Genomic DNA, 16691 nt, shown 5'->3' with positions numbered 1-16691 from the left:
GTGCAGAATGGCCGCCATTGTTGACAGCTAGCTGTGCCTACACCACTCGGATGAAGTGCCGAAACTACATACTGTTACCCAGGAAACGCATGTTCGTTCCTCTGGACTGTTTAATTAGGGCTGCACAATATATAGTGCAATATCCACAATATCCACCTTGGAGTTTACCCCGGTGGACGAGAGGGTCGCCTCCCTACGCCTGCGGGTTGTGGGGGGGAAAACTCTGACTGTAGTTTGTGCATATGCACCAAACAGGAGTTCGGAGTATTCGGCCTTCTTGGAGACCTTGAGTGGAGTCCTGCATGGGGCGCCAGTGGGGGACTCCATTGTTCTGCTGGGGGACTTCAACGCACACATGGGCAATGATGGAGACACCTGGAGAGGCGTGATTGGGAGGAACGGCCTCCCTGATCTAAACCAGAGTGGTTGTTTGTTGTTGGACTTCTGTGCTAGTCATGGATTGTCTATAACGAACACCATGTTCGAACATAGGGATGCTCATAAGTGTACCTGGTACCAGAGCACCCTAGGCCGAAGGTCAATGATCGATTTTATAATCGTTTCATCTGATCTGAGGCCGTATGTTTTGGACACTCGGGTGAAGAGAGGGGCAGAGCTGTCAACCGATCACCATCTGGTGGTGAGTTGGGTCAGGGGGTGGGGGAAGACTCTGGACAGACCTGGTAAGCCCAAACGTGTAGTGCGGGTAAATTGGGAACGTCTGGAGGAGGCCCCTGTCCAACGGACTTTCAACTCGCACCTCCGGCGGAGCTTTTCGTGCATCCCTGTGGAGGCTGGGGGCATTGAACCAGAGTGGACAATGTTCAAAGTTTCCATTGCTGAAGCTGCGGCGAGGAGCTGTGGTCTTAGGGTCTTAGGTGCCTCAAGGGGCGGTAACCCACGAACACCGTGGTGGACACCGGTGGTCAGGGAAGCCGTCCGACTGAAGAAGGAGTCTTTCCGGGATATGTTATCCCAGAGGACTCCGGAGGCAGTTGCAGGGCACCCGAAGGGCCGGAGGGGCTGCAGCCTCTGCCGTGAAAGAGGCAAAGCAGCGGGTGTGGGAGAAGTTTGGAGAAGACATGGAGAAGGACTTTCGGTCGGCACCAAAGTGCTTCTGGAAAACTGTTCGCCACCTCAGGAGGGGGAAGCGGGGAACCATCCAAGCTGTGTACAGTAAGGATGGGACACTGTTGACCTCAACTGAGGAGGTAATAGGGCGGTGGAAGGAGCATTTTGAGGAACTCCTGAATCCGACTAATACGCCTCTATGTTAGAGGCAGAGCTGGAGGATGACGAGGGATTGTGCGTCGATTTCCGGGCGGAAGTCACTGATGTAGTCAAACAACTCCACAGTGGCAAAGCCCCGGGGATTGATGAGATCCGTCCAGAAATGCTCAAGGCTCTGGGTGTGGAGGGGCTGTCCTGGTTGACACGTCTCTTCAACATTGCGTGGAAGTCTGGAACAGTGCCAAAGGAGTGGCAGACTGGGGGGTGGTTCCCCCTTTTTAAAAGGGGACCAGAGGGTGTGCCAATTACAGGGTTACACACTTCTCAGCCTCCCTGGTAAAGTCTACTCCAAGGTGCTAGAAAGGAGGGTTTGGCCGATAGTCGAACCTCAGGTTGAGGAGGAACAATGCGGATTCCGTCCTGGTCGTGGAACAACGGACCAGCTCTTCACTCTCCAAGGATCTTGAGGGGGGCCTGGGAGTATGCCCAACCGGTCTACATGTGTTTTGTGGATTTGGAGAAGGTGAGACCGGGTCCCCCGGGAGATACTGTGGGAGGTGCTGCGCGGAGTATGGGGTGAGGGGGTCTCTACTCAGGGCCATCCATTCTCTGTACGACCAAAGTGAGAGCTGTGTCCGGGTTCTCGGCAGTAAGTCGGACTTGTTTCAGGTGAGGGTTGGCCTCCGGGCTGGGGCGCTTTTGTCACCAATCCTGTTTGTAATATTTATGGACAGGATATCGAGTGGGAATGGGGTGGGGAGGGGTTGCAGTTCGGTGGGCTGGGGATCTCATCGCTGCTTTTGCAGATGATGTGGTCCTGATGGCATCATCGGGCCTGCGACTTTCAGCACTCACTGGATCGGTTCGCAGCAGAGTGTGAAGCGGTTGGGATGAGGATCAGCACCTCTAAATCGGAGGCCATGGTTCTCAGCAGGAAACCGGATGGAATGCCTTCTCCAGGTAGGGAATGAGTCCTTACCCCAAGTGAAGGAGTTCAAGTACCTTGGGGTTTTGTTGCGAAAGTGAGGGGACAATGGAGCGGGAGATTGGTCGGAGAATCGGCGAAGCGGGTGCGGTATTACATTCCATCTATCGCACCGTTGTACGAAAAGAGAGCTGAGCCAGAAGGCAAAGCTCTCGATCTACCGGTCATTTTCGTTCCTACCCTCACCTATGGTCATGAAGGCTGGGTCATGACCGAAAGAACGAGATCCAGGGTGCAAGCGGCGAAATGGGTTTCCTCAGGAGGGTGGCTGGCGTCTCCCTTAGAGATAGGGTGTGAAGCTCAGTCATTCGTGTGAGGAGCTCGGAGTAGAGCCGCTGCTCCTTGCGTCGAAAGGAGCCAGTTGAGGTGGTTCGGGCGTGAAGGATGCCCCTGGGCCTCCCCTAGGGAGGTGTTCCAGGCACGTCCAGCTGGGAGGAGGCCTCGGGGAAGACCCAGGACTAGGTGGAGGGATTATATCTCCAACCTGGCCTGGGAACGCCTCGGGATCCCCCAGTCGGAGCTGGTTAATGTTGCTCGGGAAAGGGAAGTTTGGGGTCCCCTGCTGGAGCTGCTCCCCCCGCGACCCGACACTGGATAAGCGGACGAAGATGGATGGATGGATGGAATATATAGTTTTATTAATGTCATCGAAGTATTAACTGGCATAATGTACACATCAGGAAAGAGAGAAAATATCAGCAGAAAACTGCACTTTAAAATGTAGATGTCATTCAATTCAATTTCAATTCAATTTTATTTATAGTATCAAATCATAACAGCAGTTATCTCGAGACACTTTACAGATAGAGTAGGTCTAGACCACACTCTATAATTTACAAAGCCCCAACAATTCTAATAATTCCCCCAAGAGCAAGCAGATAGTGGCGAGGAAAAACTCCCTATTAGGAAGAAACCTTGGACAGACCCAGGCTCTTGGTAGGTGGTGTGTGACTATGCCGGTTGGGGATGTGATAAACAGAGGCAATGATAATCACTTTAAAGATAAGGAATAGTGACTTCAAATGATAGTCATAGTAGTTCATATCATATCAGGGCGCTGCAGGCGTTACAGGATGTAGCGTGGCCATCAGAGCATGGATGGACGTAGCAGGAAGCAGCAGGGTTTAGCAGGACGCAGCATGACATTGCAGGGCCCAGCAGAGCTTGGCAGGGAGTGCAGCAGGACCACGGCGACAGCTGCAACCAGGATCTTGGTGCCAATGTACTCCAAGGAAATATGCTGGGTGAGAAAAAATCAAAGCACAAGGACTCCGGGGAGTAAACTCCTCAGAGCCCGATTAGTAACAAGCATCCCGTGGGACGGGATGCACAGAGATGAAAAGTGATAGGAGAGAGCAGTCAAAGGAAAGAGGAGAGGAGAGAGTCAAAGGGAAGGAAGGAAGGAAGGAAGGAAGGAAGGAAGTCCTCCAGACAGTCTAAAACTATAACAGCATAACTAAGAGCATAACTAAGAGAGACAGGCAGTTTAAGGAGAGGAGCCTGTTCGGGCTTGGAACTCTCCCCTGCTGGATCAGGCTGTACTGGCCTGACTCCCTCTACTTTGTTATATTATTAATCTGATGACTATGAAGAGAAGCAGGTGGGCCGGGTTAGGCGGACACTGCAACTCCTCACTCCCTAACTATAAGCTTTATGAAAGAGTAGGGTTTTCAGTTTATTCTTAAAAGTGGTGACGGTGTCTGCCCCCCAAACACAGACTGGGAGCTGGTTCCACAGGAGCGGAGCCTGGTAGCTGAAGGCTCTGGCCCCCAGTCTACTTTTAGAGACTCTAGGAACCACAAGTAGCTCTGTATTCTGGGAGTGCAGTGCTCTAGTGGGACAATAAGGTATTAGGAGCTCTTCTAGATATGATGGTGCTTGACCATTTAGAGCTGAGGTCAGGAGTAGGATTTTAAAGTCAATCCTGGATTTTACAGGAAGCCAATGCAAAGTAGATAATACAGGAGAAATATGATCTCTTCTCTTAGTTCTTGTCAGAACATGCGCTGCAGTGTTTTGGATCAGCTGGAGAGTCTTAAGGGACTTATTTGAGCAACCTGACAGTAGGGAATTACAATAGTCCAGCCTGGAAGTAACGAATGCATAAACTAGTTTTTGAGACAGGATATTCCTAATTTTGGCAATGTTACATAGATGAAAAACCGCTGTTCTTGAGGTTTGTTTTAGACGGGTGTTAAAGGATATATCCTAATTAAAAATAACTTCTAAATTTCTGACAGTAGTGCTGGAGGCAAGGGCAATACCATCCAGAGTAGCTATGTCTTTAGATAATGAAGTTCTGAGGTGTTTAGGGCCCAGCACAATAACTTCAGTTTTGTTTGAGTTTAACATCAGAAAATTGTAGGTCATCCATGATTTTATATTTTTATATTTTTAATGCATGCTTGAAGTTTAGCTAACTGACTGGTTTCATCTGGTTTGATTGACAAGTATAATTGGGTGTCATCTGCATAACAATGAAAGTTAATTGAGTGTTTCCTAATAATATTACCAAGCGGTAGCATATATAAGGAGAATAGAATTGGTCCAAGCACTGAGCCTTGTGGAACGCCATGGTTAACTTTAGCGTACTTGGAGGATTCATCATTAACATTAACAAATTGAGATCAATCAGAGAAATAGGACTTAAACCAGCTTAGAGCAATTCCTTTAATGCCAACTAAATGTTCCAGTCTCTGTAACAGGATGGTATGGTCAATAGTGTCAAATGCAGCACTAAGATCTAGTAAAACAACTACGGCGACAAGTCCTTTGTCCGCAAATTTGAAAGTCATCAAATAAACTATTGCTATGTAGAAAATCACATAATTGATTAGCAACCACCTTCTCAAGGATCTTGGATAGAACGGGAAGGTTAGATATAGGTCTATAGTTTGCTAAGACCTCAGGATCCAGGGTGGGTTTTTTCAGAAGAGGTTTTATCACAGCTATTTTAAATGACTGTGGTACATAACCTGTTAATAAGGACATATTGATCATATCTAGTAACGAAGTGTTAACCATGGGTAATGCTTCTTTGAGTAGCCTCGTTGGGATGGGGTCTAAGAGACAGGTAGATGGCTTAGCTGAAGATACCTTTAACATTAATTGTTGAGGGTTTATAGGATAAAAGCAGTTTAAGTATATGTCAGGTCTTATCATTCTTTCTAGCAGTCCTGCATTTAAAGGTGAACCATTGGAAATTGAGGGCAAAAGGTGATGGATTTTATCTCTAATTGTTATAATTTTATCATTAAAGAAGCTCATGAAGCCATCACTACTCAGAGCTAGAGGAATAGATGGCTCAGTAGAGCTGTGACTATCTGTCAGCCTGGCTACAGTGCTGAAAATAAATCTTGGTTTATTCTTATTTTCTTCTATTAGTGATGAGTAATAGTCTGATCTGGCTTTTCTTAGGGCCTTCCTATAGGTTTTGAGACTTTCTTGCCAATCCAAACTTTTTTTGTTTTAATTTGCGAGTTTGGGAGTTATACCAAGGCGCTCGTTTCCTTTTCCTCATCATTTTCTTTTTCAGGGGAGCGACGGAGTCTAAGGTCGTCCGTAGGCAAGTCGTAGCACCGTCTACACAAATGTATCAATTTGAGAGGGACTGAGGTTAACGTAAAGGTCCTCTGTTATGTTAAGGCATGACATAGAGTCAAATGCTGTTGGAATATCTTCCTTAAATTTAGCTATAGCACTGTCAGATAGGCATCTAGTGTAGAAGCTTTTATCTAATTTAGTATAGTCAGGTAGTAAGAATTCAAAAGTAATTAAAAAATGATCTGATAATACCGAATTCTGCGAAAATATTATTAAATCCTCAATTTCAATACCATATGCCAGCACAAGGTCGAGGGTGTGGTTAAAACAGTGCGTCGCCTTGTGCACATTCTGACTGAAACCGATTGAATCCAGTAATGAGTTGAAAGCAGTACTAAGGCTATCATTGTCAACGTCCACATGGATATTAAAATAATAATAATAATAAGTACAATAAGTACTTTATCTGAATTTAACCCTAACCCTACACATGATAAAAACTCTGAGAATTCAGATAACAATTCAGAATACGGACCTGGAGCCCCGTAAATAACAACGAATATAATTGGCTGTAATGTTTTCCATTTTGGATTTTGAAGACTAAGAACAAGGCTGGATTAACTTACAGGCTTGAATCAAAGTTGGCTGCAACTCCCCCTCCTCGGCCTGAGCCTCTAGGAATTTGAGTATTAATATGGCTGGGAGGAGTGGCTTCATTTAGACTAACATATTCTTCATGGCCCAGCCAGGTTTCAGTAAGACAAAATAAATCAATTTTATTATCTGATATCAAGTTGTTTACCAATACTGCTTTAGAAGACAGAGATCTAATATTTAATAGTCCACATCTAATTTTCCTATTTTGTTCTATTGTTGCAGTGGTTTTAATTCCAATTAGGTTGTTAAGTATAGCGCATCTTTTGTTTACCTTTGATTTAACAGATCTGAGCCGGGGGACAGACACCGTGCTTATTAGACTATGAGTGGGCGACTGCTCCAACGGAAGCACAGAGGGGCGCGTAGCACTGCACCTCTGATTACTAATATCAAACTGGGGTTGTCATGGTTTATGACCGATAATAGACTCGGTCAGATTTTTAGATATGAGAGCAGCTCTGTCCAGCGGTGGAAGGATGACGTACGGCTGTACATTTCATCACTGGTCAGGTTTGCCAGGGGTCCAAAGAAAACTACTGAGTCCGACATTGTCTTTGCGTATGCACAAAGTGACTCAACATTCATTTTAGTGATCTCCGATTTACGACCATTACCCCCTACGTGAAGTATGATCTTACTGTACTTACGGTTCTTTTTAGCCAGCAGCTTTAGATGGGTTTCTATATCGCCCGCTCTAGCCCCGGGGACACATATGACTGTAGCCGCTGGGTCCGTAGCCGCTGGGTCCGTAGCCGCTGGGTCCGTAGCCGCTGGGTCCGCCTGCATCACATATCACAGTATAGAGCTCCCAATAACCAATATTGGCTTCTCAGCAGGTGTATCACTCAGATGATGATGATCCGTCATATGATGTTAGAAGTGGCTCGTTCAGTCTTGGAGATTGTTTTTGAGAAATGTCATTTGGGCGATCCGGGCAGTGTAGGCCACCAGACCGTCTGGTTACCGCATCCCTCACAGGCTGACGCCACGAGGCAGAAGTCCTCTTTAGTGACAACAGCTGGTCAGTCGGCTTTGGAACGGGGTGAGCCCGGCGAACCGCCTCAGCCGCTACCTGTTCTGACTCCGACAGGGCACTGTAACGGTTGGAGAGGCTGAGGGCAGGAGGCGATGGAGCCGTACACAAAGCTCTCTTTTGGCCGCAAACCACCTCAGTCCAGGATGGCTTGGTGACGGGTGTCGAACAAGAAGTTGGCCGTGAGCATTCGTAACGCTCCCATGGTACAGTATCCTGGAGGGCCACCGAGAGAGATGAGACTCGGAGCGATTGATTATGAGCCATGTCCAGGCAGGCGGATAACAAAGTATCTTCGGTTTTTAAGTCCTCGGAAAGCTGACGAAAATCTTTCCTAAGGTCAGCAATTTCTTTCAAAATTTGTTTGTATTCTTAAACAGCGAGGGAATCCTGTGGGAAAGTGGTGACTCGCTAGGTGTAGAGGAAGCCATGGAGCTAACGTTAGTTTAGCCGGTAGGCCTAGTCTTGATGAATTAGCATGAGGCTCATGCTTACTACACGAAAGAATGTAACTTTGGTTATTTTAAAACACTATATTAGTATAAAAGAGACTAGGCTATAGAGCTGACTGTTGGTTAGGAGATTGAAAGCAGCTATCGGCTGCCTCTTTCCCGTCGACTGCTGTCGCATGTGGATGACGTCGGCGTTGTGGTGCGTTCAGTCATTCTTGGTTTAGTGCTGCCTTTTACAGACCTGCCAGCCTGTACGCAGGTCTGCTTTTATATTCAATATGTTCAGTTGATCCACAAAAGAAAGTTGGAAATGATTTCCTTTCATTTGTTTTAAATTCAACAACCAGTCTGTTGTACTGAAGAAGAAGACTGAACGCAGCAGAACTGCATACATTTTAATATCTGTTCATGTAGCGCCATTAATATCGTTATCCACTCCCACGGCCTGTGTGTGTGTGTGTGTGTGTGTGTTGTGTGTGTGTGTTTTCAGGACGGTCTTTGGCTGTACGTTTTGTCAATGCTCCACTTTTGACCTTCCCTTTTTTTTTTACTTCGCCCTCAACAGTTTGTACATTTTGCAGCAGCACAGCAGCTTTCTCTGGTGCTCAGCACTGTGGCTGGTATACAAGGCAAAGTCACCCGCCACTTTCAAAAAGTACTTGCCATTGGCTGGTGGCAGGTGCTAATTTCCCGTCCTGATTGTGATGCATCACTGCAGTGATTCATGCTGCGTTCATGCCACCTCGGAATAACAGGCACCGCCCCCCTGGTTACGTTGTTTTTCCGACTGGCAGCGTTCACGTGGTCGGGATGCGTGTTCTTCTTCTTCTGTTATATTAGCGTTTGGCATAACAACTTTTTGCATGACTGCCACCAACGGTTGGCCGTAGCCGAGAGCATCAGGTGTGATGAAAACATGGAGGCCACAATAACAGAAGAATTGCTGCTGTTTTCTTATGCGAGCATCCAAACAGCACATGGCCAGGTGTGTGTTTGGATGCAGTGTGTCTGTGTTATCTGCAGGACAACGAACGGGAAAGGACACGGATAATGTGTTGTTTTTTTATACATGGGCCTATTTATGAATAATTTGAAACATTATGTCTGTGTATGTTTCTTGGCAGAGGTGTTAGTCCACAATAAACAGTTTATTATCATTAAAATGTGTTCAGTGAACCAAAGTCGCCTCCATCAAACGTCAGTTGTCAACAACGCGTCACCAGCTGGTAACTCTGGTATCAAAATCCAGTCTGAGTTTCCCTCCTCTGATTCCCACAGGACGGTACGTGAATGGTGACGTTTTCACTCGGAAAAACGTTTTTCCGATGTCCATAAACGCACGGTAATTTCAACACCCTAGTAGCTACAGCTGTCAAAGATGGCAGCCGTACTGCACATGCTCACATCGTGTGTTGACAATCAGCGTTAACGCCGATAATTATCTGTCTGTTGTGTGAAGGTCTGGAACAAACCCCGCCCCCCCACCAGAAGAGGGCGTGGCTCTGAAAGAGGGCGTGGCTCTGAAAGTGCTGAAGGAAGCAGAAGGATCTGGACTCAACGCCCTCTGACCAATCAGATGCCTGGACTGATCCACAACCAATCAGACACCTGGACTGACCATTGACCAATCAGACGGCAGGAGTCATTAATGATACAATAGACCTTTTTCACAGCATACAGGTTGACATGTCATAGTAGGAAAAGCTCAGGTGTATTCAAAACCATTACTGATGGCTGCATTCCACTTAGGAGAGGTCCTGGTATTAAACCATTACTGATGGCTGCATTCCACTTAGGAGAGACCCTGGTATTAAACCATTACTGATGGCTGCATTCCACTTAGGAGAGACCCTGGTATTAAACCATTAATGATGGCTGCATTCCACTTAGGAGAGACCCTGGTATTAAACCATTACTGATGGCTGCATTCCACTTAGGAGAGACCCTGGTATTAAACCATTACTGATGGCTGCATTCCACTTAGGAGAGACCCTGGTATTAAACCATTACTGATGGCTGCATTCCACTTAGGAGAGGTCCTGGTATTAAACCATTAATGATGGCTGCATTCCACTTAGGAGAGGTCCTGGTATTAAACCATTAATGATGGCTGCATTCCACTTAGGAGAGGTCCTGGTATTAAACCATTACTGATGGCTGCATTCCACTTAGGAGAGGTCCTGGTATTAAACCATTACTGATGGCTGCATTCCACTTAGGAGAGGTCCTGGTATTAAACCATTACTGATGGCTGCATTCCACTTAGGAGAGGTCCTGGTATTAAACCATTACTGATGGCTGCATTCCACTTAGGAGAGACCCTGGTATTAAACCATTACTGATGGCTGCATTCCACTTAGGAGAGGCCCTGGTATTAAACCATTACTGATGGCTGCATTCCACTTAGGAGAGACCCTGGTATTAAACCATTACTGATGGCTGCATTCCACTTAGGAGAGACCCTGGTATTAAACCATTATTGATGGCTGCATTCCACTTAGGAGAGACCCTGGTATTAAACCATTACTGATGGCTGCATTCCACTTAGGAGAGACCCTGGTATTAAACCATTACTGATGGCTGCATTCCACTTAGGAGAGACCCTGGTATTAAACCATTACTGATGGCTGCATTCCACTTAGGAGAGACCCTGGTATTAAACCATTACTGATGGCTGCATTCCACTTAGGAGAGGTCCTGGTATTAAACCATTAATGATGGCTGCATTCCACTTAGGAGAGGTCCTGGTATTAAACCATTAATGATGGCTGCATTCCACTTAGGAGAGGTCCTGGTATTAAACCATTACTGATGGCTGCATTCCACCTTAAGAGGAGGTCCTGGTATTAAACCATTAATGATGGCTGCATTCCACTTAGGAGAGACCCTGGTATTAAACCATTAATGATGGCTGCATTCCACTTAGGAGAGGCCCTGGTATTAAACCATTACTGATAGCTGCATTCCACTTAGGAGAGGTCCTGGTATTAAACCATTAATGATGGCTGCATTCCACTTAGGAGAGGCCCTGGTATTAAACCATTACTGATGGCTGCATTCCACTTAGGAGAGACCCTGGTATTAAACCATTAATGATGGCTGCATTCCACTTAGGAGAGGTCCTGGTATTAAACCATTACTGATGGCTGCATTCCACTTAGGAGAGACCCTGGTATTAAACCATTAATGATGGCTGCATTCCACTTAGGAGAGACCCTGGTATTAAACCATTACTGATGGCTGCATTCCACTTAGGAGAGACCCTGGTATTAAACCATTACTGATGGCTGCATTCCACTTAGGAGAGGCCCTGGTATTAAACCATTACTGATGGCTGCATTCCACTTAGGAGAGGCCCTGGTATTAAACCATTAATGATGGCTGCATTCCACTTAGGAGAGGTCCTGGTATTAAACCATTAATGATGGCTGCATTCCACTTAGGAGAGGTCCTGGTATTAGGCAAGGCAAGGCAAGGCAGCTTTATTTATATAGCACATTTCAGCAACAAGGCAATTCAAAGTGCTTTACATAAAACATTAAAGAGCAGTTAGAACACAATTAAAAACAATTTAAAAACAATCAAAGTCAAGAATAATAAACAAATTAAAACAAGAATAAAATTGATAGTGCAGTATAAGAATAAAAGTTACAGTGCAGTATAAGAAATTAAAGTTAATAAAATAGATTATTTAAAGAAAAGCAACAACAAAAAGATAGGTCTTTAGCTTAGATTTAAAAGAACTGAGAGTTGCAGCGGACCTGCAGTTTTCTGGGAGTTTGTTCCAGATATGTGGAGCATAAAAACTGAACGCTGCTTCCCCCTGTTTAGTTCTGACTCTGGGGACAACAAGTAGACCTGTCCCAGACGACCTGAGAGGTCTGGGTGGGTCATAGTGTAGTAGCAGATCAGAAATTAATTTTGGCCCTAAACTGTTTAGTGATTTATAAACAGTGTTGGGAAGGATACTTTCAAAACGTATTTTGTTACAGAATACAGAATACATGCCCACAAATGTAATTTGTAACGTATTCCGTTACGTTACTCAATCTGAGTAACGTATTCTGAATACTTGGATTACTTCAGGATTACTTCCACATTGAATTGCGTTTTATAAGTGTAGGAATGCAGCTATCACATCCAGCTTACTAAACAGGTCTATAATGGTGTGTTCTTTTTATTCCAACTAGCTGAATGTGTACCTGAACAAGCAGATAGATTATTGTATTGGTAGTCCCGAACTGCATACTACAAAAATCGAACCGCAGTCTTGATACCACGAGCTAATTTTAGCTAACGTTAGCGAGCATGTCAAACGGGGCTAGTCAGTCTTTAAACGGCTCTGGAGCTAGTAAATCAGCACGTAGGAGAATGTAAAGTCGCACGTCAATGTTAAAATAGCAAGGTGACCAGTAAAACTACAGCAGACGACTACTCTTGGCTAATTAAAAAAATAGCTTACTTTAAGATGCTTCTTCAGGTTGGAGGTGGAGTAATGTGGACGCTGAAAGGAGGTTGGTTGCTGGCAAGCAGAGGTTGCACTGCACAGTTATATTTCATTCTCCCTGTTCGTTCTTTAATGTGAAATGCTGTTTGAATTTCCAAGATAGAAACTTATTGATGCCCTGGCTCTGTCGTGCCAGTTCCGACTCCATTGTGACTGATCACGCAAATAGCTATTTTTTTCGATTTCATATCGGGGCTTCTGGAAAATGCATAGAGTTGCCTTACTTTAGTCAGAGTGAATAAACTCGTGAAACAGAGAAGTATCGTCATGTAATCCATTGATTTCAACAATGTAACTGTATTCTAAATACCAACTATTTAAATTGTAACTGTAACGGAGTACAGTTACTCATAATTTGTATTCTGAATACGTAACGCCGTTACATGTATTCCGTTACTCCCCAACACTGTTTATAAACCAGTAAAAGTATTTTGAAATCAATTCTTTGAGGCACTGGAAGCCAGTGTAGAGACTTCAGTACTGGAGTGATGTGATCCACTTTCCTGGTTTTAGTGAGGACTCGGGCAGCAGCGTTCTGAATCAGCTGCAGCTGTCTGATTGATATTAAACCATTAATGATGGCTGCATTCCACTTAGGAGAGACCCTGGTATTAAACCATTACTGATGGCTGCATTCCACTTAGGAGAGGTCCTGGTATTAAACCATTACTGATGGCTGCATTCCACTTAGGAGAGACCCTGGTATTAAACCATTACTGATGGCTGCATTCCACTTAGGAGAGGTCCTGGTATTAAACCATTACTGATGGCTGCATTCCACTTAGGAGAGGTCCTGGTATTAAACCATTACTGATGGCTGCATTCCACTTAGGAGAGACCCTGGTATTAAACCATTACTGATGGCTGCATTCCACTTAGGAGAGGTCCTGGTATTAAACCATTACTGATGGCTGCATTCCACTTAGGAGAGGTCCTGGTATTAAACCATTACTGATGGCTGCATTCCACTTAGGAGAGGTCCTGGTATTAAACCATTACTGATGGCTGCATTCCACTTAGGAGAGGTCCTGGTATTAAACCATTACTGATGGCTGCATTCCACTTAGGAGAGACCCTGGTATTAAACCATTAATGATGGCTGCATTCCACTTAGGAGAGGTCCTGGTATTGGGCATGCTGACTCACTGAAATATCTTACTGGGACACTTGATGGAACTGAGCCATCGTTAAGGTTATCAGTGTCAGCTGTGCTTTCTCTACTATGACAAGTCAAGATGTCTGCTGTGAAGAAGGTCCATGAATAACAAAGGTTTCAATGCAGAAGTTTTTCTGTGTCCTGGAAATTCATTTTACTGAGAAAAATGTACCAATTTACAATGTAAAACACATTTTAAATGAGTTTCAATAAGTAGATTCAGATGTTTGATTATAGATTTATTGATTAGATGAGAGTGAACCCACAGAGGCCATGTGTAACTGAAGCGTGTTCTTCTCTTTAAACGGTAACTTCAGTTTTATTCAGTTAGAGTCCACTAGAAGTTCTGTTGTTACTGCTGACAGACTCAGATTATTATTCTAAGTGTGTGACAACATTATGGGATGGATCCCTACAGAGATAGACCTTTTAGTTACAGAGTAAGATCCTTTTAGTTTAACATGAAACAGCCCCGAAATCCCCATCACCAAACTTCACCCGAGACTCCAGATTCATAATCAGGGCTTTTAAGGCAGGGTTAAGCAAGATCTCCACCAGACTCCATGTAAATAATCAGGACTTTTATCATCGTAAAACACACTTCATTCAAAGTGGACAGAAACTAAATAAAACTATCAAAAGCCGTCTTGGTTCATCTTTCCACTGTTCCAACAATCACCACTCTGGTTTGGTTGAAATAAACCCTTAATTCACCCATTTACATGTGTAGATATGCTGGCTCTATTCACGCTAAAAGTCCTGATTATTTACATGGAGTCTGGTGGAGATATGCTGGCTCTATACACGCTAAAAGTCCTGATTATTTACATGGAGTCTGGTGGAGATATGCTGGCTCTATACAAGCTAAAAGTCCTGATTATTTACATGGAGTCTGGTGGAGATATGCTGGCTCTATACACGCTAAAAGTCCTGATTATTTACATGGAGTCTGGTGGAGATATGCTGGCTCTATACACGCTAAAAGTCCTGATTATTTACATGGAGTCTGGTGGAGATATGCTGGCTCTATACACACTAAAAGTCCTGATTATTTACATGGAGTCTGGTGGAGATATGCTGGCTCTATACACGCTAAAAGTCCTGATTATTTACATGGAGTCTGGTGGGTTTGGTGATGTTTGGTCTCTGTGACAGAATCTTTTTAAAGTAACTCACTAACTTTAACTTCATTTTATATAAATGTTAACTCGTTTATTACTATTATTGTTATTATGGGATGTAAGGTGACCTTTAAAGGTGCTGTTAAATAAAATGTATTATTATTATGAAGCCATAATCAATAACACATTATAACACATTAAATCTGTGTTGTTGTTGTTGTTTTCTGATACTTCAGTAAAAGTATTATTACTCTGATTACTTCCTGTCTCTTAAAGAAACTATATTAAAGTATAAAAGCTTTAGAATAATGTATATTATATTATGGGATGCCTAGCCCTTTAATCTATAATGAATCATGTTTAGATGTTAAAATACTGAAGTTTAGTTTCTGTTGTTATTATTTAGAATCAATAAAAACATCTGAAACCTTCAGAGAATCATAAAGTTACAGCTGATTGGTTCTGTTTAAACACATAACATATATATAAATATATATATATATATATATATATGTATATATATATATACATATATATACACACAGATATATAACAGAAACTCTAACTGTTCTATATCTTTATGAACTAAACACATTATTAAAACTTGAGAGATTTTTAATGATCACAAAGTGTTGATGTAAATAAAAACAGTTTATTGATTTGTTAAAATAACGTGCTTTTATTCTGAAGGTCACAGGTCCGTTCCGTTTTATTAATCCATATATTAAACTGATTATCCATCTGTAATGTATTGACAATACAAGCCCAAATATCAGGGTTTATTTCACAGTATTTAGATTTACTATGAACCCGGATCAGAAACAGTTTCGCCCCCTGGCGGTGGCCTGACGCATCACACCTTCTCCCACAGCCATCCAATCAGAGAGCACGCTCTGCCGCGTCGCGTTGGAGTGGCAGGACCTCCAGCCAACGGCAGTGCGCCTGCGCAGCTGGCAGCGTCGTAGGGGCGGGGCGAGCGGGTCCTGGATAACACAGCGGAAGAAAATGGCGGCCGTGGCTGCAGAGCCAGGAGCTGCAGCGGTTCCGACAACAACAATAACCGCGGCGACGGACGACGAGGGCTCGGGCGAACCGGGCCGGGCCGTGCCGCTTCACCCCGGCGGGGGAGGAGGGGAGATGGACGGGTCTGCAGCGGAGATCCCCCGGGGGGAGGATGAAGGAGACGCGGAGCAGCGCCGCCATGTCAGGCCGGAGTCCGCGGCGGGAAAACACACCGAGGAACTGATCCAGAACTTCCCTCCGGAGCCGATCAGCTTGGACCGGTTCTCCCCCGGAGTACCGGCCGACCCAGAGCTGCACAACCCGCAGTCCCCCGCCGTGTTCCTGCACTCCCTCCCAGCCGCGGAGCCCAGTAACTCTAACCCGGAGCCGAGGCCCGGTACTGGGCTGTCTCTGCAGGAACCGGCGGGACCGACGGACACTCCGGTGCACCCGGAGCCGTGTAACCCTGACCCTAATAACCCTAACCCGGGCCTTCCGGAGCCCGGTCTGCAGGATCTGAGTCCCGGCTCAGAGGTCCGGGTCTCCCTGGATCACGTCATCGATGACGCGCTGGTGGTGTCGTTCCGGCGGGGGGAGAAGGTGTTCTCGGGGGTTCTGATGGATGTCTCCAGAAGGTAACTGGGGGGATGTTTATACATTTAAGAAATATGCAATATGACGTAATTTTTTAGCAAAGGGTGGCTACTTTGAAGAATCTAAAGTATAAGACATGTTTTCAGTTATTTCACACTTTTTTGTTAAGTACATAATTCCATATGTGTTCATTCATAGTTTTGATGCCTTCAGTGAGAATCTACAATGTAAATAGTCATGAAAATAAAAAGGAAACACATTGAATGAGAAGGTGTGTCCAAACTTTTGGCCTGTACTGTAGACAAACAGACAGTATGTAAACAGACAGACAGTATATCAACAGACAGTATGTAAACAGACAGACAGTATATCAACAGACAGTATGTAAACAGACAGTATATCAACAGACAG

The 16691-nt window shown here is 44.7% G+C and overlaps 2 protein-coding genes across 2 annotated transcripts in view; both read left to right on the top strand.

Annotated features, from left to right (window-relative positions):
- Positions 1-9630, top strand: part of oatx (organic anion transporter X) — a 28816-nt gene extending 19186 nt beyond the window's left edge. Inside the window, exon 15 of the mRNA XM_039777730.1 lies at positions 9360-9630. Coding sequence (XP_039633664.1) covers positions 9360-9468 — 109 coding nt within the window. The 3' untranslated portion in view covers positions 9469-9630. The remainder of the gene's footprint in view (positions 1-9359) is intronic.
- A 6032-nt stretch (positions 9631-15662) lies between these two features.
- The window catches only part of pwwp2a (PWWP domain containing 2A), a 28587-nt gene continuing 27558 nt past the window's right edge, over positions 15663-16691 (top strand). The window contains 1 exon segment of the mRNA XM_039777723.1: positions 15663-16321. Within this exon segment, the coding sequence (XP_039633657.1) occupies positions 15690-16321 (632 nt within the window). The 5' untranslated portion in view covers positions 15663-15689.

The sequence above is a fragment of the Perca fluviatilis genome, chromosome 16 (assembly GCF_010015445.1).
Source record: "Perca fluviatilis chromosome 16, GENO_Pfluv_1.0, whole genome shotgun sequence".
NCBI lineage: Eukaryota > Metazoa > Chordata > Actinopteri > Perciformes > Percidae > Perca > Perca fluviatilis.
The sequence above is the reverse complement of the archived record's forward strand: the minus strand, read 5'-3'. Positions and strand labels throughout refer to the sequence as shown.